This window comes from Aristolochia californica, unplaced genomic scaffold (genome assembly GCF_029961685.1).
Source record: "Aristolochia californica isolate CCGP_79_NKW_82.1479 unplaced genomic scaffold, dmAriCali1.0.hap1 SCAF_12, whole genome shotgun sequence".
Classification (NCBI taxonomy): Eukaryota; Viridiplantae; Streptophyta; class Magnoliopsida; order Piperales; family Aristolochiaceae; genus Aristolochia; species Aristolochia californica.
Window position 1 is genome coordinate 26,153,069 of NW_027181793.1, and position 25,660 is coordinate 26,178,728.

Consider the following 25,660-nt stretch of genomic DNA (forward strand, 5'->3'; position numbering starts at 1 on the left):
AATATTTATCTTATTCGATTCTCTCCTGCAAGAGAAGACTATGATGATACGGACGCCTTGAAACCACCTAAACTGCCCTTTCCTGTTTGTATTTTCAAAATTAATGTAAAAGATTTATTTTAGAAAGAAAACTTCAAAATATCAAATATGTAAAATATAAAAAATAGGAAAAAAAAAGACTGCTTCATCATACATAAATAAAAAAATATGACAAATATTTATCCTATTGAGCTTGTGGGAGTTCATAGAAGAAGAGTTGGTGTTCTTTTGGAAACATGTTGGCCCATGTAGACCTTGAAGTATAAATTCTTGTGCAATTCATATGGTGGCTGAGAGTGAAAAGTGGAGAAGCATGAAATTCCAACAATTAACTACAATTAATCCGTCTTTAGTGATCGAATTAAACAACACATGGCTTACAAAGGTCAGCAATCAGATCCTTTCGGTGGTGCAAGTCTTCTTGTCCCGAGTTACCCCTCAAAGAACAAAAGGTCTTGATGTGCCAAGAGGGTCTGCTCAAGTTCTCTGATGATCTGATTCTCACTTTGTTTTGCCAAGCTTTCTTATTTAAAATATGTTCGGGTTTAAAAGAATGGTCTCCTATAACATCTAGCATCTCTGGAGTGCGCAGATCACTTTGAAAAGATAGTGGCAAAACTAAATATTATCTAGTTGAGTTTCAGAATCGAATTGGATGAATAGCGCCGATGATTCGATGGAGATTTAGCTCCTCAAACACTTATCAATATGGACAGTGTGCCAAGTGTTTTAGATCCAATCTCATCATTAGTGTTTCTGTGATTCGTGCAGACAAAAGCAGTCTTATGAAAGAATTAAAGATTCAGGGGGAGTGGTCTTGTCGAAGTAAATATACTTAGGCACGAAATCTACTCCAGTAAATGACAACTTTAGTTTTTCTAATAGTTTATGTCACCAACAGAGATGAGAATCAGTTTCTTAACAGCAGCTTTTCATCATTCGAAAAGACGCACCCTGAAATAATTTACGTCACTTTGCACACAGGATAGCTGATGAGCAGAATAAAAAGAGAGATACAATCACACAGACTACTAATACATCGAAACAGGAAACGTACATTTCATTTTAAAACTGGTTTGGATTCAGCATTACAGAGCTACGTTAGGAGCTGAAACCGTGCTACAACCAGTTATCACCATAACTGGTCGAGATGGTTTTGATGATTCAGGAGGAGGAGGGGATATGGTAGGTCTTGCAAAGCTTCTAATGGCGACAAACTCTTCAGCTAAAACTTCAATCACTTCAATGATAAAAAAAAAAAAAAGTTAGACAAAAAAACCAAAACTATACGAGTTGGAAGGGAAAAATCACATTAACCTTACCAGGGAAAGTTCTTGCATGGGCAAAAACTGCGAACAGAAGGAAGTAGAAAACAAAGAGAACTTTCCTATGTTTATCCATCCTTACAGTCTGGAATTACAAACTGTTTCTTGAAACTTTGTGGGAGGATGAACGGGGTTGCTATGAACACAGGTATATATAAAAGTCTGCAACAGTGGAAGTCAGATGAGGAAGCAGGAAGACGATGGTTGTTGAAGAATCAATTGGGTGGTACGATGTCTGCTAAATGCTGCTGAAGTGCGCAGTGAATGGACAATGCATTACCTGATCGAATATACCGTCACTCATATCACTGGAAGTGGAAGAGTAGTGGAAAGGATCAGACTTGGGGCTGCCAGTTGGTAGCAGAAGTCCGCAAGGGAGCGTTGATTAGTTCCCATACAGCCAATTGTAATCTCACATTGTTGAAGTAGGTCGGAGTTGATGAGTGCCTAACTCCGCTCAGCATATGGAACATGTGTAAAGTTCATCTGTTCAAGGGGAAAAGGTGATGTGAGGCGAGGCCTCCACAAGTCCTCTGTGAAGTGTTCCTACGGATTTGACCTAAATAATGGAATTGCGTGTGGTTGAAGCAGTCTCTCTCGTAGAAAAACTAATCTATAAAATCTGCTCTCCTCCACTCACCCTCCCCCGGCTTCCTCCCCCTATAGTGACCATCTGTTATTATCACATCTCAAAGCATGGATCATCCCAAAAGAATGCATTTCCTGTATAGCTCTGGTCCACTCAGTCCCTCAAACATTCGTCAGAGCAGATTTCAGAATTTGGGTAGAAGAAAGAATAATAATTTCTTTCTTGCGATTGTAAACCTTTCTTTCTCTCGATTTCTTACTAGTTCGAATCTCTCTTTCAGAGGACTCTGGTTCTTACCCGGTCTTCCTTCTTTCCTCTTTCTAAATGATTCTGATCGTTTGTTTGCTTCGATTCAATGTACTTGTGATTGAACCCATATGTCCGATGACTTTTGGAATTTCCCATATTCTTGTAAGTTTCTCATCACGTTGTTCTTCTTCTGCTCAAGTAGAACGTGAAATAGCTAATCAGGTATAAGCTGATTTGATTTTGATCCTGACAAATTTAGTATAGTCCTAAACTCTACATTTAGTTTCATAGTAGTATCCTATGGCAGTAAACAAGCAAAAAAAAAAAAAAAAAATTACACCCATTAAGGGGGCAAGAAGGAAGATCTAGGGAGACCTCACTTACTAAATAGGTCTACTACATGCGATATTGTTTCCTTGCTGTAGATCCATCGGTTTTGACCACATCGCCATCAGTATATATCGAGTAAGGAGTAGCAGAGGAGGTCCATTACTTTACACCCATTAGTTATTAAAGATTTTTAATTAATATTTTACATTTTGTAGTTTAAGCTAATGCTAAAAAATGTTTCCTTACGATGATTCTCTTTTCTCCTGAAAGAGACAAGCAAGAAGGAAATCTAAAAAGCTATGTCGACAATCACAAGCCACCTGATGAGTACTAGATTTTGTGTATCCTATCTATATAGTTCTTAATAAAATGAAACTCCTTGTGGCGATTCCGATATATTGCTTGTCACTCTCATAACATATTAAAAAGAAAAAATGGCCAGGTTCTATTGGCCCTTTGAACCTTCAAAAATTTCTAAGGCGTGATAAGCTCAGGTATTACTGGTGAAAAGCAATAATAATACAAATAGTAATGGTATCCCAGATATAAAGAGGGCAATGGGACCATACAGCACTCTCCGAAAAGAAGATTCTTAAGCAAAAGCTATAATCCTGGCTTCTGGCTTTGGGACCGTTGAAGCACTAACCAAAAGCACGATTCAGTGTGACAACAGCAAAAAAGGAACTTCTTTCAAACCCTTGGAAGTTGGATCCCTCTGCCACTGCCATCATAAGTTTGGGCCTGCAGAGGTTCAAGCTGTTATTCGTGTCTGTTCTCTGGTAATTTATGGCACATTTACATAAAGCTTTACACGTTAAGAGGAAAACAATGATTCAAGAAGCTCAAGCCAACTCAATTATCAGTTGTATCGGAATCCCATGATTTTGTACTTGTGAAGTATTGAGATAGGCCCGGACTGAACATTGGTATCAAAGCAGGTTGATCTCCAGGTTATTTAAACTTAGACATGAGGGAGAGTGTGAAGTAGAAAAAAAGTCCCACAATGAGAAGTCTTAAGATATGCGAATGAATTATCCTGTCCATGGAAAGATTCATATTGCAGCACCTTTTGATGGTGAAAAGTTCTTATTCTTCTGCTCCTGACCATGAAGTACTGGAGAAATATATAAAGCAGCGCGCAATAAAGTTTCAAGAGCAGATGTTGTAAACACGGGAAGATAAGGTTAACTTCTCCATTAGAAAAGCATAAACGAGAGCTGCTTAGCTACCTAGCTCTCTCATTTCAAATTGATTCAGTAGTTTACATTCGCATCCTCAAACAAACTCTATGAGGTCTAAGCATCTTAAGATCATATTCAACAACACTCTAGTCATCTAAGCAACACGCGTAGTACTACTTCAAAAGCCTCTCAAGCTAGTATTCTACATATTTTAGTTGAGGGATGTCTCTGTTCTGCTGCTCTTTTTGGTTTGTAGTTCCCCAACCAATCCACTTAATCTCAGAAAGAAGAGACAGTCACTGGAGGCGCCTCTCCTAGTAGGTACTTGAACTCTTTCTCTGGCGTGTTTGGAGATCTAGCAGGAGGTGGAGGGTGGTTGTAACGCCTTGTGTAGCTCGTCTCCATGTATTCTTCCTCGAGTATGCCACTTCCTGCAAATTGATCAGTAAATTATCTTGCTGGTTGATATTCATCAGACAAGAATTCATGCTGAAATCGTAGTATCTGTAAAAAGAGAGCATAGAAAGTGTTCATTACGAGGCATGAGTCTTGCATGTACAGCAGTGGAAAGAGTTAAAAGTGCAAGGAAGAAGAGGAAGATGCACAAAGGTTTCATCGGCCGCTTCATCTTTCCAGTACGTGCAGCGTAGAGACACAAGGAAGGTCTACCAGAGAGCGGATAATTTGGAACGAAGATGGTTTTGGTTTCAAGCAGCTTTATAGGGGAGAAGAGCATGTTTTATTTTTGGTGCGTTAGGTGGACTGTACCTGAAAGTGTGGGTGATTCAGACACAGCTCTCTACCTTTCTACTTTTACTTTGAAATTATAATATATTAAAAAATAGTTCATTTGGTAGTGAAGAGATTATTCATCATTTGGTGGTGAAAAAATTCATTTAAATGTTCTCATTCTCATGCCCTAAAAATTGAAGAATCCTTTTTGATGAGCTGCAAGTTCATCCACAACAAATTCCATTTGAGAGACGACAGTTATTGGTAAACAATATAAGCATGGATGTAAAGATGAAAAAAACGAAAAAAATAATGGGCATCTGTATGTATTGGCTTTATGTCAATCTAGTGATGTACCTTTTCACAAAGGTACTTTGGTCCGTTTGCTTTTCTGAATCCACATTCTGAGCAGAGAAGCCAATAATTGAAGCTTTACAAAACCCATCCATAAAGCAAAGCCGATTTCCTCTCTCTTACTCCATTGTTCGGTACTCAGCAAAACAGCACTTTCTCTTTGTGATTACTAAATACTGTTGGAAAACATCAGGCTGATTGATCTTACATAAAGTTGTAGCAACTTAACATTCAAAAGAAAAAGCTAAAGAGGTGGACCATGCTTTGCTCTATCATTCTTTGATTTTCAGCAACAAGATATATATAAAAAATATACAAGAGGCGTTATTCAACGATTATAACATGTCTTCTTGATATCATGGACGTTTCATTATGTATTCGTTTGTTTGGTTTTCCTTCCAGAGCTTCTCTTGTCTACAGTCATCAAGAAGAGGAGACTCAAGGATTCCCGACAACGTTGCCTCGTTTGTTTGGTTCTCCTTCCTTGTGGGGAAGGCGGAGTTCGAGTGGAAGGTCTGAAAATGTTTATGATGAATCAAACTTAGTCACTTTTTTAATAAAGATAGAAAATAATTAAAATTGTTATCGTTTTTGTTTCTTCTAACACATGATTTAAAAAAGTCGTGTTTTGAGATAAAAAATAATACTTACTAGTAAGAAGCTATTATTTAACATAAATAATGGCTTCCTTCATGAGGTTTAATGTATAATCATCGGCCAGTATACACAATAAATTGGCACAAATAGTATAGCATATTTCATTGCTTTTCTTTGGTTTATAACGTATTAAAAAAAAAAAAAAAAAAAAACTCCCAAGATTTTTCTCCTGAAGTATATTCATTGCTCAAATGTAATTTCTTTGGTGATTACGTGCAAAAAATGATGCAAAAGAACATTTAACTCATATCTTGTGAAGTTTAGTCTGGGCAGATATACAAAGGCTACTGGAGATGATATTTATATTCAGCTGTACATTGTCAACCAGAGTCTATTTATATATTTACAGTTGACTTTCTTCCATCATTCCTGCCACAGCAGAATCAAGAAGAAGAAGAATGAATGGTGTCAGGTAGCATGGCTACTGTTACGATGAAATATTCACAGCCAACGGGGAGACCATACGTGTTTGACATGGACCCGGTTCCTGGAGCAGCCAATTGCGTGCTTGTATCAGAACTCAGGATGTCCACTTGATCACCTTTACCAGAATTCTGGGACCGCACGATCTTCCGCTCTATATGCACAATTTGCCCAATTATATACTTGTTGGGTCTCTTTGGAACATGTTCTGCAAACAGATCAACTGATTCTGCAGAGAGGTAGTAGTTCGAACAGTTGCGATTAATGGCTTCATAATGCCCAGCGGAGTTGAGAACAAATGCAGCAAGCTCATGGACTTCAAAACGGCCAAATGAAATCTTTTCCTTGTTTGCCTGTAAGGAAAGGATGATGAGACTGTTGATAAAAACCATGAACAGAACAATTTCATGTGAATTTTGAGCTTTTATACACTTGTTCATCAGAGTGGATAAGTTCGTTAGGAACATCATTGCAAAAATGATGTATCATGAAGTTTCTTCACACATATGCCTGGTAAAACTAATTTTAGAATACTCACCTGTTTTTCGAGCTGATGCTTGGCATAGAGGCTTTTAACCAATTCTTTCTTCTCTTCAAGTTCCTTGGTCAGAAGGGCCTGAGCAGCCTCAGCTCGTGAGCACCGTTCTAAGAGCTCCTCACGCTGCCGAGACAGGAAACTCACTTTCTCAGCAAGCACCCTAATACATGCTCGAATGTCTGCAGTTCCATCATCTTCATTCTCATTGGCAGAGCTGAGACATAAAAGCACACAAGAACATTAACTAACGAACAAAGATATCATAATTTGTCGGATACATATCAAGAGTACAACCAAATGCATTTTACATACATACATATTTGTATGCATACACATATACATATACAGATATTACATTTACTCATATGCACTGAGATTTTATAGCAAGCTTGAACAGGGAAGACTTTGGGGGCTTCAATAAAGTTGAGTGATGAATTAAATATGAATCTTACCTTGCTAATGAAAGGGCTAGAGCACGTAATGTATTAGCAAAACCAGCCACACCACCAGGAGCTGTAATACAGGCACGTAACCGTTCAAAGAGGCCCCGCGTTTTGACAGCAGAGGTACGGAGAGCACTATACTCTGAGGCCCTCCGGTCAGCAGCACTCAAATTAGTGTGAGCTTCTTCTCTTGCTTCATGCAGGCAATTTTCTAAGTGTGCACAATTCATCTGTTGGAGAAGACAAGCAGAATAGAGAAATACATTCAAAATGAATTACTAGTTAAAAGATAATGATTAACCAAAACAGAATTCAGGTAAAAAAGAATCACTTGCACTGAAATGTAGTCCATAATTTACTATAAAAATGTAATTTGAATGAGTGAGTTAAAACCACCAAAACCAACAGCTTATCCACGCAAGGTAGCTTTGGAGACAAGTCTAGAAGCAACTTAAACAGGAAAATAAATCCGTGCCATGCATTTTCATCTGCTTTTTCCTTGTGGGATAAAGAATCTCCACAATCTCCACATCAATAAAGCAAATTATTCTCTGTAATAAAACATCTATGCTAAAGCATGTGATACACTCTCATTCAGGCTAAGGTGAGCCTACCATATTTTGCACGATTTTCATGGGCTGCTTAAAACAGAATTGAATTATGTGTAATAGATTCGAAGGCTGAAAGCTTCTCTTCACAATATGAGACGAACATTCACCCAATTTTGTTAGATAACCAGGATCAAGTTCCCTGCTTCCCTGATGTTTGAAGATTTTTTATTTATCAGTTTTCCTTTTCATAAAACGATAAGAACAGGAATTCGTTAAATGGGCTCAACAGAGCATTTATCAATTGTCCTTCACTAATAATATAACTTCTTATGGGTCATCTCTAAAAAAAAAAAAACCAATTGCAACTTTACTACTTTTAATCTTTGTTTTTTTCTTGGAAGAGGGCTGGAAGCAGGTGGTCTAAAATAGAATTTTTTAAAGCAGGGTCCAAGTCCATCCCAAAATAACTAAGTGAATTAGAAACCTTCTCCGCAAGTAATAAGCACAGCATCGTTCTAACCCTGGATCAATTTGAGAATAATTTTAACACCCCCCTCATTTGTTACCTTCTTTTGTGGCTCCTACACATAGATAATTTTGGGTGGGGGTCTACATAGAGATATGTACTATCCAAAATGACAACCCAAAATATCTGGCTAGGTCTATCCCACATGACTAGCGCCAAAGTTAGGAGGATTCCTCCCAAGTAATAAGTACAAAATCTTTCCAATCCTAAATCAGAGTGCACCTATTCTTAATATAGTATCAAAGAGAGGTTTGAGTTACCACATCTAAGAGCTTAGTTGTGCTATCATAACAAAAGCTTTTAGGAAAGATGGTAGCATTGACAATCCAGACAAGTAGAAGACAGTATTCGGAGTCTGTTGGGATGGCCTTTAATGCTGCTTAGGGACACAATAGTGCATCTAAGTCTAATACCTAATGAGAACCTACATCATGAAAATGCTAGCCTGAAATAATTCAAAATAAAAGAAAATTTACAAGCCAGGCTACTGAAACATACGGTAACATCTTATCATTAAACCAGAACACTCAAGGGCATCTACTAAAAATGTTGCCAAATAAAAGGATTTTGGTCCAAAAATACCTGACATTCATCAAGGAGCTTCCGACTAACATTAAGTTCTCCCCTGAGCTTGCTAACCTCTTCCATAGTGGCTTTGAGCTTGCCTACAGTCTCAGTGCACTGGTGTGTCTTGTTTGCAAGTGCAGTCTCCAGCTCCATGAGAAGCTCATCATGAGTTTTATTGGCCGAACCTGAGTCAATAGCAGTTTCAGAAGGTAAAACATTCAGAGGTTCCACCAAATTTTCTTTCTCAGCCTTATCTCCACCTTCATCTCTCAGCGGGTCCTGCATCGATGCATCCATGGAGTTACGTGAAATATCTACATTTGGTTGGTTTGACACACCAGGAATATCTGCCATATTTTCATCCACCCCCTCACGAACTTTGCTTGATGATCCAACAGATTGCTCCAGTTTGGGATCTAAAGATGCAGAAATACAAGAAGCTTCATCCATGGGCTCACTGGGAATAGGGCCCTCCCTATCTCCAAACATCTCTGACTTACAATCATCTGCCCTAAGAGTCGAATTAGTGCAATCAGACACATCCTTGCTACTTGAGACTTTCTGCCCCTGCAGATACTGATCAGATAACCTCTGTTCAAGTTCTTGAATCCTTTTTTCATATGATAAACACTGCATTTGTTTCATCTTTAGCATTGATTGAAGGTGTTTCTCATGCTCATCCTTCAATTGCAAGGCTTTCTCTGTCTTTTCTGCAGCACTCTTCAATAGATTCTCCAACCTGGAATCATCCAAGGAGGCATAATCAATTTCGGGGCTTAAAGAGCAAAGACGAGCAATTGCAGAAGCAAGTTCAGCTCTTAGTTGTGCATTCTCAACCTCCAACTTGCTCGTACCAGCTATTTCTACAGAACCACAACCTTCTAGTAGTTCCTCCACATCACACTTGTTAAAAGGCTCAGTCAAGTTTTCCCCAGCCTCTGACAAATGAGAGCTATTACTGGCAAATGAACTCCGAGGGGTCCCACGTTTCTCAGATTTAGCTGGCCCACCTATCAAACTCTCAGGAGCATATAGATCCAATTCAGAAATATCAATATCCAACAAGCTAGTGTCAAAAGGTGCTATGTTAACATCACAGTGATTAGGAGAGTCGTATAGGCCCATAGAAGCTAATATATCACGAGGGATATAAAGACTCTGCACTTTAATAAACTCCTCTCGTTTTCTAGCCTCAGCTTCCCTCTTCGTTGCAAGTTTTTCAGCCAGCTGCCCAGCCAAGCCCATGTAGAGCTTCATTGAAGCTTTCCTTCTTACAACCTCTGCAAGACAAGCCCTATATGCAGGACCAACACCACGGACCAACTTCAACTCTTCAAATATGTCATCCTGCCGTTCCATGGCTTCCTTGTAAGCTGGAAATTGCAACCGGATGTCTCTCACCGTAGATTGAACGATTGCTACTTTCTGCATAAAATTGTGCACAAAGAGGTTCATTTCATTCTTTTTGGCTTTGCAGAAGTCCAGGAGATTCAAAATTGCACGATCACATGCTTCCATCTTGGGGAGGTGACTCCTATCATGAACATCATACATAGGTCCCAGTGCCGACACTGCATCATGAGGTCGGAGAGAGGCTGACAACTGACAACTCAAGCAATCATCAACGAGTTTCTTCACAGTGTTGACATCTTTACTGTTACATGATAAAAGAAAAATATCTTAAAGATACTTCTTGCAAATCCAGAAAAACTTGAAGAAGTAACATTTAAATAATAAATTATGTTTCACAATTGACAAAAAAATAAAAAAAGGGTGAGAACACTCAGGTTTTAAGTATTGGAGAGCTTACTTGTATAGATTCTAACGAAGTTAACTCTTAGTTTATACTAGATAACCAGAACTAGGGATAAATAGAAGCTTAACCCCCCCACTCTTTTCTTTTTCCTTTACATAAAAATCAAAGACAATATATGTAAAGAACAAAATATACACAGTACACTCAGCCTTCTTCATCTTTCGAGAATACTCAGTTAGTAACCCCTCTTACATTGTAAAAATCAAAGTAAAAAATTTCCTTCCAAAAAATTAAAAACCAAATTAATCTAAATAAAATTTTCACCTGTGAATCACAAACTGGGGGTACCACTCTTCACTAACACCCATACATACCAGGAACATCAAAGAATAAAGGTAAGTCTTCCCAAACATACATTATCAACAATTTGGCCTTCCACGCGATCAAGAAAATCCTGATTATTGTGCTAGGCCTCGTTCAATTTCAAGCAAATTCATGATGATATTCATTTGATACTTTTTGAAGTTGATTATTTGGAGGAAAAGAGGAAACATCATATACAAAGAATATTCAAGGCCAAACAAACTACCTCACAAAAATCTATGGTACTATTAGGATTGCAACAAAGGACCTTAAAGCTCCTTAAATCTGACACATTCTACTTTAGATTTACTCATTCCACTAGCCATTTTAATAAAACAATGTAGTTATGGCAATGCAATAGTACTCTTGTTATTGTTAGTGGCAAGGACATTGGCTGTATTTGTGTGAAGATAGCCTAGATAATGCAGACAACTAAGATATGGGAGCAACAAAAGAAGTTCACATTTCGTATAATGGATCTTGTGAGTTTTGGTGGGGGTGAGGAGGGCACATCACATTAACACCACATCACAAAGACAGCAACATCCACCAAAAAAGGAAAAAGAAAAAACTCCATTTCTCCTAAAAATTCCCAAAAGAGCAAGATTCAATGAATTTCAGTTCAAGAGCAAATACCTGACCTTCCAGAGCAATCAAAACATCAAAATAAGCTGAAATTGTGCACCTTTTTGCTTTTGCTCTGCCCTTTTTATCCCTTACCAGGACTTACAACTGGTCTAGTAGTCTACAACTGAAGCTTCTAATTCTTATGTTGTCAATTTCACACAACTGGTCACAATGCCTACACCCATTTAGACCTGCCTGCTGCCTATGATGCAGAATGAGTATACATACGGATAACTAATGCAAGAGTGCCAGTGATATGGGTAACTACCTTAACCATAGACAAATACTTGAGCTCACAATTTGAGTTCTTAAGAGAAAGAAATGAACTGATTAGAGCAGTAATACATGAAGAGATGTTACAGAGAGTAAATCAGAAAATGAAATCGGAAGGTCATGTAGGTGCATCTAGAAAGAAAGTTTGTTATCCTTCTCATTGGGTCTGCAGAAAGGTCTACAAGATTAGAGCATCTTCATGATAATACATGTCAAACTTTCTCATACCCATACACTCTCTGCAATTTTAATGTTTCTGTCATCCAAAACCTTATGAAAAGATCAAACTTGTGCGAAACAAGATGTGCAATGTGGAAAAAGCACAGTGCAAAAGAGATATTCAATCAGAGACTATGAGGAGAAGAAAACCAACCTCAAAGACTGCATAATGCTCTTCTGCTCATTGAGGTATCTCTGGTGCTCCTTTCTTGTGCTCTCCACCTCCGCAATACTCATGGAAGCTCTAGTTAAATTTAAATCTTCAACGCTCCTCTTTAATTCTCCAAAGACAGTCTTAAGTTGTTGAACCTTAATCTCAAACTGCTTGTGTGAAGCCCCACAATTGTCAGCCCACTTCCTCAGATTTTCCTCCTTCACGAAATCCAACAAACACTTTCTTGATTCTGTTTGTAAAGATGGGTGCAATTTGCAAGACCTTAATCTCTCAACGTCCCTCCTCAAATTCACCAAAAGGTCCCCATGGTAGCGGTGTTGCTGTGAGTAGCACTTCATAAAATCCATGTAGGTTGGATAGATCATCCGATAATGATGGTCCATACTATCCCTGGCAGTCCCTAATGCCCTTTCTTGAACCCGTAGCTCCTTCAATAGTTGCTCAGACACCTCAATTTTGGCTTGGGTGGATCCATAAATTGCATGACCCCTTTGAAAATGGTAACGGAATTGCCGTTCATAAGACGGTAGGGCCTTGAGAGCAGGATCTGGTGAATCATCCAAAGGATGAGGATTATGAGAGGAGGATGGGGAAGGAGGGGTAACGACTTCAGGAATAGTGATCTCTTCTGGGGGTGGGACTGGTGAATCTTGGTGGAGTCTAGCACGGTTATAAAGGAAGACCTCTTGCCCTTCGCGAGGGAGCTTGTAGACTAATAATTGGCGTTGTGGTTCGAGCTTGGCGTCAAGATATAGAAGTAGCTGATCATTCAATTGTATAGCGGTTATTGATTCTATATATTTTTGCACAGCTTCAACAGACGTGGATTCGTCACAATCTAGTTCAAGTGTGTGACCGTTTTCTGTGATTTGAACAACGAGCTTCCTGCCCAGAAGCAATTCCTCTGTAACAACAGAACTCATTTTGTCCCCAAGACAATGCAAGTCCAATAGAAAAACGCCACAAGCAACAGCAGTTGATTTCACCAGTCAGTTCCCACCAAAGGGATTCAGAAATAAGCACTCACAAAACCCAAACCAAATCAGACGTCAGACACTGTAGCAAACCTTCCTCAACACCGCCCAGAAAGATTTATCAAAGTCGAATCCTCTCCAGAACCAGAAACAAATCCTCCAAAGGTAAGTCAAGTCCCATCGTCAAAACACAAAACAGAGTGCTTCAAGGAAAGAATATAATGGACTGAAACCGAACAAATAATCCTCCACAGAGCCCTAAATCCCACGCTCCACCAACGCAGAACCCAATTACACGAAAGCAGACAATGACGCTTTCAAGGGCAAGCCCAAATTCCAAAAATCAGGAAATCAAACACCAGAAAACCAAAGAATTTCACCAACGAAGCACGCGAACTGAGTTTTCCAATACTAGAACTGATTTTTTTCGAAAATAATCCGAATGAACCAGGACCAAAAACACGAGAATTAAGGAAATGAAGGAGGAAAACGAAACCCTCTGATTGAGTTAAAGCTTATCAGAAAAGAAATTTTAGATTTTTTGTAAAACTGAGGGGAGAGGGGGGAAAAAAATAGGTTAAGAGACAGAACAAGGAAACCCAATTAGAGAAGAAGTCGGATTTTGATGAAGGGAAGATCCTTCTGGGGCAAGCAACAAAGACGATTTATTTTGTTACCCACCCATAGCAGAAGAGTTCCCCTCTCTTTCTTTCATAAGACGAAGCTTTGGAACACGAACACAAGAGCTTTCCCCTACGGCCTTCTCAAGTGTTTTCTTTCCCAATATTTATTAATTTATTTATATATACACCTCGCTTCTACAACAGTGGGCATAAGCCGCATTGCATTGGCTTATAATGGTTTTTAATTTCGACTATACCCTTGAACGCTCCTCATATTCCCATTTCCTCGACTATTACAAGAAAAGAAAGAGGATGCGTAAAAAAACCCTAAACGATGATGGGTCCCACGAAAGATGCACAACTACTATCATGCCGGGGGTCCCATCGACGAGAATTCATCCACCGTACACGTAACCTAATAGGTTTAATTTTGAATTGACTCCATTGACGGCGGCTTCTGTGAATCGTCTCTCAAGAACAAAACGTGTAAATTGCAAATGCTAATCACGCTGCTTTAAAAATTTCCTAGAATGAGATGGAGTGTGGGACCACGGCGAAGATTTTCCCATGTGTCTGCTTTCTAATTCTACCATTGACAAGCAGAAAAGGTGGAAGTCCCCACTCTTTTAGAAATCAGGGAAAGCCCCTTGGTTTTTCTTAAATTGAGATAATAAAAAATTGGTGTAAAGAGAGGGAAAGGCATAGATGGTTTGACGCTATAAGACTTTTTGAGAAGCCAGATGTACACAACTAGTTGACATTAAAAAAAACGAAAAGGCAGATGCTCACCTATCCCCTAATCTTATCAATTTTATCACCACCGCTTTGATATGTGACATCGTCATGTCACCAAAGTACGAGTATTCGCCGTTTAGACTTGCTAGTCTCAATTGCTCATTAGAATAGGCGTTAACTCGGGTTTTTTTCTGCTACGTTCCACTCCCTCAACAGTGGTAGCACATCGTCGTTGAATTTTGCTGTAATTAAAAGAAACACATTATTTTACTTTCCAGATGTCACGATCCCAGATGCGTGAATGGAATAATCAAGATGGCCCATTTTTTATTTGTGTTTTTCTATTGATGTGTAGTCCCATCATCTTGGAGTTTGCTTTTGCTATTTGTTGACTTGATAGGGATCCGCGGTCCGGGGTACGGGGGAATGGTTTTGTCTGGAAATAACACCAACTGTTGTCGTTAATGGCTGTCGTGTTGGTTTATGGCTGGCTGCATCCACTTCAGGGTTTAGAGTTTAAATTATTCAGTTCCTGTTTGTATTTATTAATTCTAATTACATAAATCGAATTGTTTTTCTCTATACTTTTACACTTTTTTAATTTGTGAAAATTCCCGTTGCGAATTTTAAGTCTTCCATAAAGTTATTAGTTAATCTAATGCTTTAACGCGGTAACATACTTAGTCTAAACAAACCAGATCAGCATTGGAGGCCTATCCAAGTAATACAATTCATTCAAACGCGTTAACCCACCAAAAACGAAACCTCCCCGGTATCAGATGCTTCTTTGCAAATGACACACTTTTTAAACAATTATCTCAATCTGAAAAACTAACCTTTGAATAAGATCTATGTTAGGTCCCCTTAGTCTACTTTAAAAGTAAAAGTGTCAGTGACCCCACAACCAAAGTCGCCACTCATATGGGTGGCATTAAATTGAGCTGAGCATAGATTGATTTAAATATTTTAAATTTAAGTTCAAGTTGAGGTTAGTTTTGAGCCTAAAATTGTAATCGAGCTCAAGTCTAATAATTTTAACTGAGTTTGAGATCAAGTTCGAGCTCTAATCTACATTTAAATTTTTGCATAAAATACATGTCAAATAAATTATATATAAAATTATGCATATATTTTACATAAAATTGGGCATAACTTCTGTACATTAACCTTGCATAAAATCATTCATAAAAGCTGCATAATTATGTATAAATTTTAATTAAACACAAAAATATCATTGAAATATCAATATCAATTTGTAATCACCCAAATAAAAACTATACATCCAGTATAAATTTTGTAAACTCTAGCTCTTTCTCGTTGTACGAAAGAAACAATATACGAAGTCCCCTTCGCATGAGCAAAATCTCTTCCTATGACAAAAACAAAAGAATAAAATTTTATTATTGTTTGATAAAAAAAAACTCTTCCATTACTAATTACTTGGCTGAAATCATAAAATAAATTTTAAAAAAATAAAAACAAAAAATATACTCAAAAATATCATAATAAATAATTATTCAAAAGTAGTTGACATTTTGATTTTTCCTCAAGTAAATTCAAAACTAAATTGAAACCTAATTGAAGCCAGTAGAACCAATCACATTTTACAAGTGTTTTCTCGTTTGATAAGAGTTATCCATCTATAACTACATGCAGTTCTGATGTTCAAAGAATTTTTTCCTTGAGCCTTTCAAACACATTCAAACATTTTTCCTCGTTCAGAACTTTCGTGTAGCCATCCATCATAGAATGGAGCATTGATTCCTTCTTCTTCCATCTCCCTCACTAAGTATTCAGAGCGAGACATATTACCAATTTGGCTGAACCATTTAAAAATCACATTAGGAAAGCTGGAGTTTTTTCCTTCTAATTCTGCACATTGAAATGCTGGATATAGAAGCTAGGACTTGCTGAGATAGTCTTCTACTTCAGACTCTCAGAAATTCCTAGTTTGAAGTAATCATTTTGTAAATTCATCAGAAATTACTTACCAATGAGTATCAATTATGTGACTATAAATTCTATCATTCAACACTGGAAGCTTCTGCTTTGCCCTCCCTAAACAACCTCTCTGCAGCTCTTCCAAATCAACAAAGGAAATTATGACTGTAGAAGGCAATATGCTACAAGCAACCTCTTAATGTCCAAAACAACTCACAAACACAGAATTTGATATCCAAGCTATTTTCACTAGTTGAGTCATGACTATGGAAATTTTAGTAGGAAGAATACTTCAGCCAAATAACAAGCACATGAACCAGGAAGAAAGGCCAGATACTGCAAAAGCAAATCCAGTTATGAGCTCTTCTATTCTTCAATCGATTATTAACTCGTAAACTAGTCGATGATTTAGCTTTCCATTTTTTAAAATGAAGCAAATTGACGAGTGCAGTTACATTAAAATTTAACTTCTGAACAAGGTAAGCGTTGGACTTTTTATTGATATTATTAATTTTCATGAATGAAATGTCAAAGTCGCTTTGGCCGAGTGGTTAAGGCGTGTGCCTGCTAAGTACATGGGGTTTCCCCGCGAGAGTTCGAATCTCTCAGGCGACGAATTTTTTTTGTTTTTGCTAAATCCTCTGTGTCTACTCCGATTCAATTTTATTTATGATTTATAAGCAGCACGAACAACCGTATTCCTTCATCGTGGCCGGAAATACACCTCGCCCACAGGTACGTGAGCCCCCCGATGACGACCAAATTTCCCAACACGCTCGTCGCGCAAAACATGAAACCGTGCGTCATCGCAGCTCTTCTATGCCTGCAGATGTAGGAACAGAGGTGACGGCCCATTGGAGTCCAGTCTGGAAATGCAGTCGTCTTCTCCGAGACAACGGCTATGAACCGGCGCAGTTTGCAGAAGGGAGAGTAGAGGAAGAAAGCAGAAAGAAGCTTTTGCTACTGGGGTCATTTGTTTGGAGAAAGACAGTCGTCGACCCTCTTCATGTCGAATTACTCTAAATAGAAAAACTGAAGATGGTTTCGTAAAAGTTTCACTGAATCGAATCTAATCTATTCTAATACATATAGTAAAGGAACGGAATTTGAGAAATTGTCGGACTTGGCTGAGATAGCAGCCTCTAGCCTCGCTCCCTCAGCTTACCCTGGTTTGAGAAGTTTTTGGACTTAAAGAGTTAGCAAACTCTAAGCACACGAGGGTTGAGAGGAACTCGGGAGAAAAGAAGGTTCAATTCCTCTTTCTGCCCCTCTTTTCCCTACGATATTTATGCACAACGATGGCCGGATCTTCTGTTTCGCCATGGAGGGTGCTTCTTTCGTAAATTTGCCCAAGATGGATGCATCGATCAAGAGCGAGGCAGAGTTCTCCAGCGTATCCTGCGGAAATTTGTTCGAGGACTAGGCTCCTCCTGTTGCTGCAATGGAGAGAAGAAGAAGGGTCAATCCTCTTTCCCCCCTTCTTTTCCCTGTGATATTTATGCGCATTTGGTTTTCTTGGTTTGAAATTTGGATCCCAGATACAGAACGACAGGAACGACGGTTGGTTCCTCTTTTGTTTTGCGGTGGTCAAGCTATCCATAAGATCATATCAGCACAGGTCGTAATTTTGAGGAGAGAACTGAGAAAACAACATGACAGTTGTGAATAAAATAGACAAAGAGGGTATACAATGGACAGAAAAATTTGAGGAGAAAACCGAGAAAAAGACATGACATTTGTGAATAAAACACGATTGGAATCTCCCGAAATCTTATTTCATTTTTGCATAACTAAAAAACGACGCATTCTACTCTCTATGGGCCTGACTGTTTTCAAGTTTACCATCGTTTCTCTTCTCCATTTACGTTTTTGACTGGTAGATATACAGAACGGTCTTGAATTTTTGTAGTTCAGATTCTTCAGAACATACCGACAAATAGAAGAGAATTGAGCTCTCATGGAAAGAATTGGACCGGATGATTACTCAGTTTATGGATTTTGCAATGGGAAAAATATATCTTTTCTGCTATCGTTGTTCGACGTGGGACAGAAAAGACGGAAGCGTGACAAGTGTCTCAACAAAGATTCCAGTAACGTGGAGGGTGCCCATCATGCGATTGCTGAAACTCAATGGTGGGGGACAGAGATTTGTCCTTTCTTCGTTGGCTGGGTGCATGCCGTGCGTGCCCTTCTGATTGCTTTATATTTGGTACTAACTCCTCTGCCAACACTCAGACCACCCGATTGCCAAAGATGAAGAAGTTAGTACGGGCGTTTTACCTTCTTCTTCTACTTGGCCTTTTTGAGCTTCCGAGTGGCCTCTCTTCGGATCAGCTGGAGGAGGATAAAGTGCTTGAACTTCCTGGGCAGGACTTCAACGTCGACTTTGCGCATTATGCAGGCTATGTAACTGTAAATGAAAAGGCGGGCAGAGCCCTCTTTTATTGGTTCGTCGAGGCCGTTGAGGACCCTTCTACGAAGCCTCTGGTGATTTGGCTAAATGGAGGTTTGTCAGTTTTCAACGCCCTCATGTTTCTCTTTGCTGCTATTCTGGTTTCTATTTACGTGAGTGATTGGGTTGGAGAGCCGAAGGTGAGGATCCTGTCAGTTTCCAATCGAAATTTTCAATTTTACGTTGGGTGACTTATGTTCCCGGTGATACCAACCTCGATTGAGTGTTGGACATGGCTATGAGCCTTCTCGATCTTCTAGTTTCATTGATTATCATCTTTCTATGAAGCTAGAAACTGTTGAGCAGAAAGGAGGATTCATTGCGCTAACCGCAAAATATTTGGGATAAGACTCTGCCTAAGATGATGAGAACAATTGTTTTTTCGTAGTCATTTGGAAAGTATATCTGGTACATGGTTGAAACGTTCTAGTTTCTTATTTAGTATGGCTTGAGTTCTACCACTCTCTTTGTCGGAGTTTAGAATAGGCAAGTGAAGAGTTGATTATTGCTTCATCTTCTTTATTCAACATATTTTACTGAAAATTATTTCAGATCAGAAGTAAGACAAACTTTTGTAGGAAAGAAGTGTTTTAACCCACCCTATAACCGCAGAAAGATGAGGACTTTAATAAAGCAAGAAAAGCTTATCAACTTGTTCAAAATAAAAGTATGATGGCCGCGCCAAACTTTCAAAAGTCTGCTTTGTTAAAGCTATTCGTGTTTTATTATTTTCCTGTAACTGCCTCTGTTGTTCAGTTTTCTCAATGTGGTTTCCTTTGCCTTCTTTGCACTTTTTCTTCGGGTCTTGGTTAAAAAATTGACACTCTATAAAATGAGTATGTTTTGGGATGAAGAATGGCCATATAACAGATACTCTTCAATAGACTATTCTCCACTGCTTACCTGTGTTTAGGTGTTTCATCATAGGCATTTCTTTTTAATCTGCATACTTTTTCAGCCCTTTCTTTTATTCTCACCCTCCTCTTTGTCCTGTTTCTGATATTCAAACATTCTAGGGCCCGGGTGCTCCTCGATTGGTTATGGAGAAGCTGAAGAAATTGGACCATTCCATGTCAAGCCAGACGGGAAGACACTGTATCTGAACCCATATGCTTGGAATCAGGGTAAAATATTTCTCGATTCTGTCATCAGTTAACCAAAACCTATAGATATTTCAATTTATATCCTTGCTCATTAGTTCTAACATTTTGCAGTGGCCAACATTCTCTTCATTGACTCCCCTGCTGGGGTTGGTTTTTCTTATTCAAACAGCACCTGGGATCTGTTAACTAATGGGGATGGAAGGACTGGTACCTAGTTTTATTTGAAAATGTTACAAGCATATTACTATCATTCTTTCTTTCCATTGTTGCAGTTGCTTTTGTTCTTAATATTGCTATTATCAACACCTACATTTCTTCTGTTTGCAGCTGGAGACTTGCTCGTTTTTATAAATCAGTGGCTAAAGCGCTTTCCTGATTATAAAGGAAGAGAATTGTATCTTACTGGAGAGAGCTATGCAGGCATGACAACCAAAATTTGTTCATTGCACATTTGTGATCTCATTTATCTTCTTTGGACGCAATGTTCAATTTGATAATTTTTAGAACCTAAACAATATCAAAATCCTGTTTCAGGACACTACGTTCCTCAGTTTGCCTATGCCATAGTAAACTACCGTAGATTCACTGCCGATGACTCGATCAATCTCAAGGGATACATGGTACACCTCTACGACTGAGTGGTGTTAATGTTGTTGTTGTTCTTGTTGATTTTTCTTCTGATATATTTGCAGTGCAGGTTGGAAATGCATTGACTGATGACTTCAATGATCATTTGGGAGTTTTCCAGTTTATGTGGTCATCTGGTTTGATATCTGATGAAACCTATAAGCTGCTGAACATTTTTTGCGACTTCCAGTCATTCATCCACACCTCACCACAATGTGAAAAGATTCTTGACATCGCTAGCAAAGAAATGGGGAATATAGATACCTATAGTATCTTCACTCCTTCCTGTACTGGCAATGCAACCTTACATAATCGACTATTGAGAAGACTACATGTAAGTTATAACATTCATCAAGGCCCATAAGTAAAAAAATTAGTTTTACCATCCTTTTGTACAGGATCTAGCAATTGATTTTATCTTCTCTAACTTATCACTTATTTTTTATGCATTTTTCATCATGGAGATACAGTGGAGTTTTCACCTTGCCTTTAATTCATTACAGGATCTGTGCATGCAATAATATTTTTAAACTAGCAATGTTTTTAAGTGTACTATACTCATTGATTATCAGTAGATGGGAGGAAGGAGTTTATTCCTTTACACCTTTAGGCGGATTGCTTCTAATATGATTTTCCAGTGCCGTCTTTATTAATTCAAGTTATTAATAGACAACTGCCTTTTTGTCTTTACTTATGGTAACTGAAGAAGCATCTTTTTGACTCAAGTTGTGGAAACTATTCTTAATAGTTGGCGGGACGCATAAGCGAGAAGTATGATCCCTGCAGCACTAAACATTCAACTGTTTACTTTAACCTTCCGGAGGTCCAAAATGCCCTTCATGTGAATCCAGAATTTGCACCATCCAAGTGGGAAAAATGCAGGTATATTTCTATGAAAAGATAACTAAAAGATATCTGAGATGTTCCTGGTTGGTTTTGCTGCATAAAGCTGTGAAGCATCTTTTTTCCCCTGAAAAATTCACTCTGATGAGAGGTTTGTTATCTTTGGGGAGTCATTAATGACTTGTTTGAGTCAGTTCAGACAAGTACTTTTTTCCTTACATCCCAGGGATTTCCTGCTTGCTGCTAGAACCAAAAACAATACTCTGTTCATGCTTGTTTATGTACTAAAGATCAGATTCCATATCTAGAAATGCTAAGAGTATGCCATTCATTTGATTAAAAATTTAAATTCATGTCAAAATTTCTAGTGGTAGGAGCTGAACCAGCTACTTTGAGAATAACAGAGACAAGGCAACAAGTAACGAGAGAATCAGATTCCAAAAGGGTGTTCTAGAGGACTCTACATATAGTCTACCAACATACTGAGGCATTCTACCTTAGCACTCTTCTATCTCTGGTTGACATGCTGTGATGTTTTTTTGACAATCTGGTACTTGTGTTTTTGTTTGGCAGTGATGTTATCAGTGAAAATTGGAAGGACTCGCCCAGTTCTGTGCTACCTCTTTATCAGGAACTTATTTGTGCAGGGCTTCGCATTTGGATGTTCAGGTAGCTACTGTCCTCTTTGTTATTCACTGGTCAATAAGACCTGGTAACAACCGAAACACTGGTTATTATTGTCAAAGTAGTATTTTGAAACGATGTTTTGTTTTTTAACCTAATTTTATGAAAAATATGTAATGTGGAAAAATAAAATCACCTCAAAATTTTGAAGTAACTAAGTTTATTTTACATAACAAGCAAAATACACTAAAACTTTCAGAAATTTAACTGCTCCCATTTATAGCACTAAAAACATGTTTATTTTTGAAGAAGCTCCTTGGATATAAGTTTGTTGTCTTACAAATTTATTAACTCAAGTTATCAAAACTTTGTCTGTGGACTGATGAAAGGCAGTAACTGCTCTGAAGTCCAAATGAATACTTTCCAGTCTCCATGAATTGTAAGGTTTTGTACACCACGGAAACGGAATGTGTTAGGGAAACCATGTTAGAGGGAAAAAAATCTTGAAAACTTGTTAGAACACAAAATTAAGGAAGGCACTTATAATGATTTCTTATTTTAATATGGTGACGAAGTGCCAAGATGTAGCCCAAGGAGACTTCTTATACCCTCTTGGCTCAACTATACGAAAGGAGTAGGAGATTAATATAATGATTGTCAAGAATTGTAAAATCTTGAGTTCCAAATATAACCAGATACTGTTTCATGTGGTCAGTGGAGACACGGATGCTGTAATCCCAGTCACATCCACACGGTACAGCATAAAGGCGCTTAAGCTTCCAACAGTGTCCCCCTGGCGTGCTTGGTATGATGATGGACAGGTATGTCTTGCGTGCTGTGACTTTCAACCTGGAAAATATATAGTTTTTGTTTGGCCTGAGTCTTGGTGCCTTGGAAAAAAGCAGATGCTATAAACCTCTTTTCTCTAGTTTGCTAATGAATGTCTTGCCTCTTTATGTTTTTACAGGTTGGAGGTTGGACCCAAGTGTACAACGGCCTTACTTTCGTAACAGTGAGGGGAGCTGGTCATGAAGTCCCTCTACATAGACCCAAATTGGCTCTTGCACTCATTAAGGCTTTCATTAAGGGAGATCCGATGCCAGGTCCAACACAAATGGATGATTCTCTGATCCTAGACCACTGAAATGGCTGCTAAGTCTGTTCATCATTTCTGGGTCTTTATCCAACAAAGCATGGTGCTCAATCCAACTGAAATAAGTTTAAGGTTGCCAATATTGTAGGTACGTCGTTTATTGGCATTTTATTAGCAACTAAACTGTACAAGAGTGCTTTAGGCTTTCTAGCAGGAGGAACGGATCCTCCTCTGTAGGCAGCAAACTCTGGACTTTTGTGTATTTTAGTTTGAACGGATCTGCTCTAGTGTAGTTGATCCGCTATAGATCCTAATGGAACCATACATACAATCAAATCCTGTTGAGGCTAAAAGGGCTACTGGCCACACCCATAGAATTCAACATTTGTCAGGGAAGACTTTTCATTATCCCTAGGATAATAAAGAAAACTACACGAAGACAAAAATAAATTTCAAAGAATAAACTGGAGATCCTTTACTCTTCTCATTCACGTAGAAAAACTAAGAGAAGACCGACCCAACTTTGAAAGGAAAAAATGAAGATCCTCTATGCTCTAATAAGATACAGCCTGGTTCTTGAACGCATTATCTGAAAGTCGACCCTGCCTTGATTTGTAATGCCATAAAAACTAGTGAAGCAAATCGTGCTGTGACGGTTCTTTCTCTCTGCGGCTTAGCAATTCCATGAGCATGTATTTATTATATAAACCCATGGTTATTTTACTGGTGATTAAACCTATCAGTGAGTCAGCTCGTGACTCATTAGGGGTTGGAAGTTCGGTTTGGAGGAGGACAATGGCTCCTTGGTTGCTGGGTGAGATTAGCCTTTGAACTTGAGTCACTCACCTTTTCAGACTTGGTTCTGAATGAGTCGGGAATCAGTAAGCATAATGACTGCTAAAGAATTCCTCGAGGGCTATTTGCATTTATGAAAAGTCTGCTTAAAGGGAGAAATTAGTGTACTTGAAATATTGATCACCCAAATAAAGAAAAAGTGAGTGAATCCAAGGTGGTTTGCTTTCCTTGGAGAATATGATTTTTTATAAGTGTAATAGAATGTACCTTTTTTGTGTTAGTGTAACCTCATGGAGAGTATATAAAGATTTTGGGTTAAGTATGTTCCATTTATTACATCTATGGCTAAAAAAATGTTAAGTTTGAGAAATATTGGTGCACCACAAATAAATTATTGGTCATTGGTTCTTTCTTTGATCCGGGTTACACGATGCGATCACTGCAATATTTCATTTCACAAATTTATGGTGTTGAATTTGACTCGCAAATTCTTAAACCAAAAAAGGCTTGCAAGGATCTTCATTAAGATATATTAGAATGTATTTTAATTAATTCATTATTTCATTATTTTGTAATATTTGTATTTTACTGTTTTACCCTTTTCTCCCCTTTTTACTATATTAAGCATTATTGTAATTTGTAAACAGTGGATCAAAATCAAAACATTACGATTTCATCTTTTCTTCGTCTTCTCGGTTGTGCCACCCCGACGAGCAGAGCTCAACGGCTCTTTCTAATCCAAAATTCTAATATGGTATCAGAGCGGATGATCCTCATCCTCTGAGTATTTTTGGACGATAAACCTTCCTTCGTCTATCAGAGCGGACCTTCCTTCGTTTACTTCAGGAACACGATTGGCTAAGATGTAGTATGAAAGGTTATTTTTTACTTGTTGTTCCTGAAGTAAACTTATTCATTTTGTCTAATATTATTTTCTTCATATTCTATTTAGGATCAATTGAGGAGCTTGGCTCTTGGTACATTGTACACCATCATTCCATCACAATTTGAAAAGTGAAGTTGTTGATTAGTATGATTTTGTTAGTTTCATCTTTTCTCATTTCTACATTTACTCCTTATATTGTATTTATAAGGAAAATGATGATAATCAAAATGCATATAGAGGTAGTAAGATTTTTCAAATACAGTGAGATGTTTACATCCCATTTTACTTCCCCATTCCCTTTATTAGTTCCTCATCCTCCCTCCCATTCTCTCCGTTGGCGCCTTTAGTTCTCTGATTCTATTCTTTCATTGATTTGAACTATCCTTTTTCTTTTTGCCTGTTTTTTCCCTATAGTGGCTCGTGAGTGGGGAACAAATTCCAATGATTTGACAGAGACAAACCGAACAGCATAAATTAGCAGCAACGGCAAAAGAAATAAAAAGATAAGAGGCAAACTATAGATGGAAAGAGACGGGTAAGAAGAGAAATTAGAGGTTGGAAAGGCAAGGAAACATAAAAATGTGATATCCAAGTGGCCTGATATGCACATGTAACAGCCATGAAAGTTTTCAAATCCTCCATAGAGAATACTCACTGTAAGTGCGGAGCTAGCAGCTTTCTCATATGAAATACATCTTCAATAAAAACCTTGTAAACAGAATATGTTTTTACATTCTCCTGTAGTGCTCTTGACATAAGATGCACCAATCTGGGAATTATTTTTAGCATACTCAACACCTTAACACTCCAAAGCTCCATACAATCCAAGCATGATCAGGGACCAAAGTTACAGCTGATTTTGGTATATAATATGATACACTACCAATTCCAGATGATACAAACCGCACTATACCTGTATAAATGTTGAAGCTAGGTGGGAATGCCTACTCAACGGTTTGCTAGTCTCTTGAGGTGTTGAAGCATCCGTTGTTTTATCCATTGTCTGTCATTGGGCACGAAAGCATGAATAGACTGATCATAGCTGTA

General features: G+C 38.2%; 2 protein-coding genes, 2 long non-coding RNA genes and 1 other non-coding gene across 5 annotated transcripts; 2 read left to right on the forward strand and 3 right to left on the reverse strand.

Moving 5' to 3' along the window:
- Nucleotides 1-1,078: 1,078 nt before the first annotated feature.
- On the reverse strand, nucleotides 1,079-1,643 carry LOC137947015 (uncharacterized). The gene is made up of 2 exons (XR_011111103.1): nucleotides 1,362-1,643; nucleotides 1,079-1,279 (listed from the first exon to the last, which is right to left on the reverse strand). It is a non-coding gene; the product is annotated as an uncharacterized lncRNA (long non-coding RNA).
- Nucleotides 1,644-3,711: 2,068 nt separating this feature from the next.
- On the reverse strand, nucleotides 3,712-4,402 carry LOC137946941 (uncharacterized). Its single transcript, XR_011111089.1, has 2 exons — nucleotides 4,251-4,402; nucleotides 3,712-4,144 (listed from the first exon to the last, which is right to left on the reverse strand). It is a non-coding gene; the product is annotated as an uncharacterized lncRNA (long non-coding RNA).
- A 1,313-nt stretch (nucleotides 4,403-5,715) lies between these two features.
- On the reverse strand, nucleotides 5,716-13,649 carry LOC137946955 (autophagy-related protein 11). Its single transcript, XM_068793243.1, has 5 exons — nucleotides 11,897-13,649; nucleotides 8,520-10,158; nucleotides 6,870-7,090; nucleotides 6,418-6,631; nucleotides 5,716-6,232 (listed from the first exon to the last, which is right to left on the reverse strand). Exons 1-5 carry the CDS (start codon nucleotides 12,838-12,840, stop codon nucleotides 5,840-5,842), a joined length of 3,411 nt encoding a protein of 1,136 aa, XP_068649344.1. The 5' UTR covers nucleotides 12,841-13,649; the 3' UTR covers nucleotides 5,716-5,839.
- Nucleotides 13,650-16,723: 3,074 nt separating this feature from the next.
- Nucleotides 16,724-16,805, forward strand: TRNAS-GCU (transfer RNA serine (anticodon GCU)). The gene has a single exon. It is a non-coding gene; the product is annotated as a tRNA-Ser (tRNA).
- Nucleotides 16,806-18,425: 1,620 nt separating this feature from the next.
- On the forward strand, nucleotides 18,426-23,285 carry LOC137946956 (serine carboxypeptidase II-2-like). Its single transcript, XM_068793244.1, has 10 exons — nucleotides 18,426-18,696; nucleotides 19,659-19,766; nucleotides 19,857-19,952; nucleotides 20,073-20,165; nucleotides 20,280-20,365; nucleotides 20,443-20,706; nucleotides 21,121-21,254; nucleotides 21,789-21,884; nucleotides 22,555-22,660; nucleotides 22,807-23,285. The coding sequence occupies exons 1-10, from the start codon at nucleotides 18,444-18,446 to the stop codon at nucleotides 22,981-22,983; spliced, it is 1,413 nt and encodes a 470-aa protein (XP_068649345.1). The 5' UTR covers nucleotides 18,426-18,443; the 3' UTR covers nucleotides 22,984-23,285.
- The last annotated feature ends 2,375 nt before the right edge of the window (nucleotides 23,286-25,660 follow it).

Excerpts from the sequence above, each read along its gene's own strand:
- LOC137946956 (XM_068793244.1), top strand. The coding sequence starts at position 18,444 with ATGAAGAAGTTAGTACGGGCGTTTTACCTTCTTCTTCTACTTGGCCTT. Across the intron at positions 19,767-19,856 it reads CCCATATGCTTGGAATCAGG|TGGCCAACATTCTCTTCATT; the intron begins GTAAAATATTTC and ends AACATTTTGCAG. Across the intron at positions 19,953-20,072 it reads TAATGGGGATGGAAGGACTG|CTGGAGACTTGCTCGTTTTT; the intron begins GTACCTAGTTTT and ends TTCTGTTTGCAG.
- LOC137946955 (XM_068793243.1), bottom strand. The coding sequence starts at position 12,840 with ATGAGTTCTGTTGTTACAGAGGAATTGCTTCTGGGCAGGAAGCTCGTT. Across the intron at positions 7,091-8,519 it reads AGCTCCTTGATGAATGTCAG|ATGAATTGTGCACACTTAGA; the intron begins GTATTTTTGGAC and ends CTTCTCCAACAG. Across the intron at positions 6,233-6,417 it reads AGCATCAGCTCGAAAAACAG|GCAAACAAGGAAAAGATTTC; the intron begins GTGAGTATTCTA and ends CTTTCCTTACAG.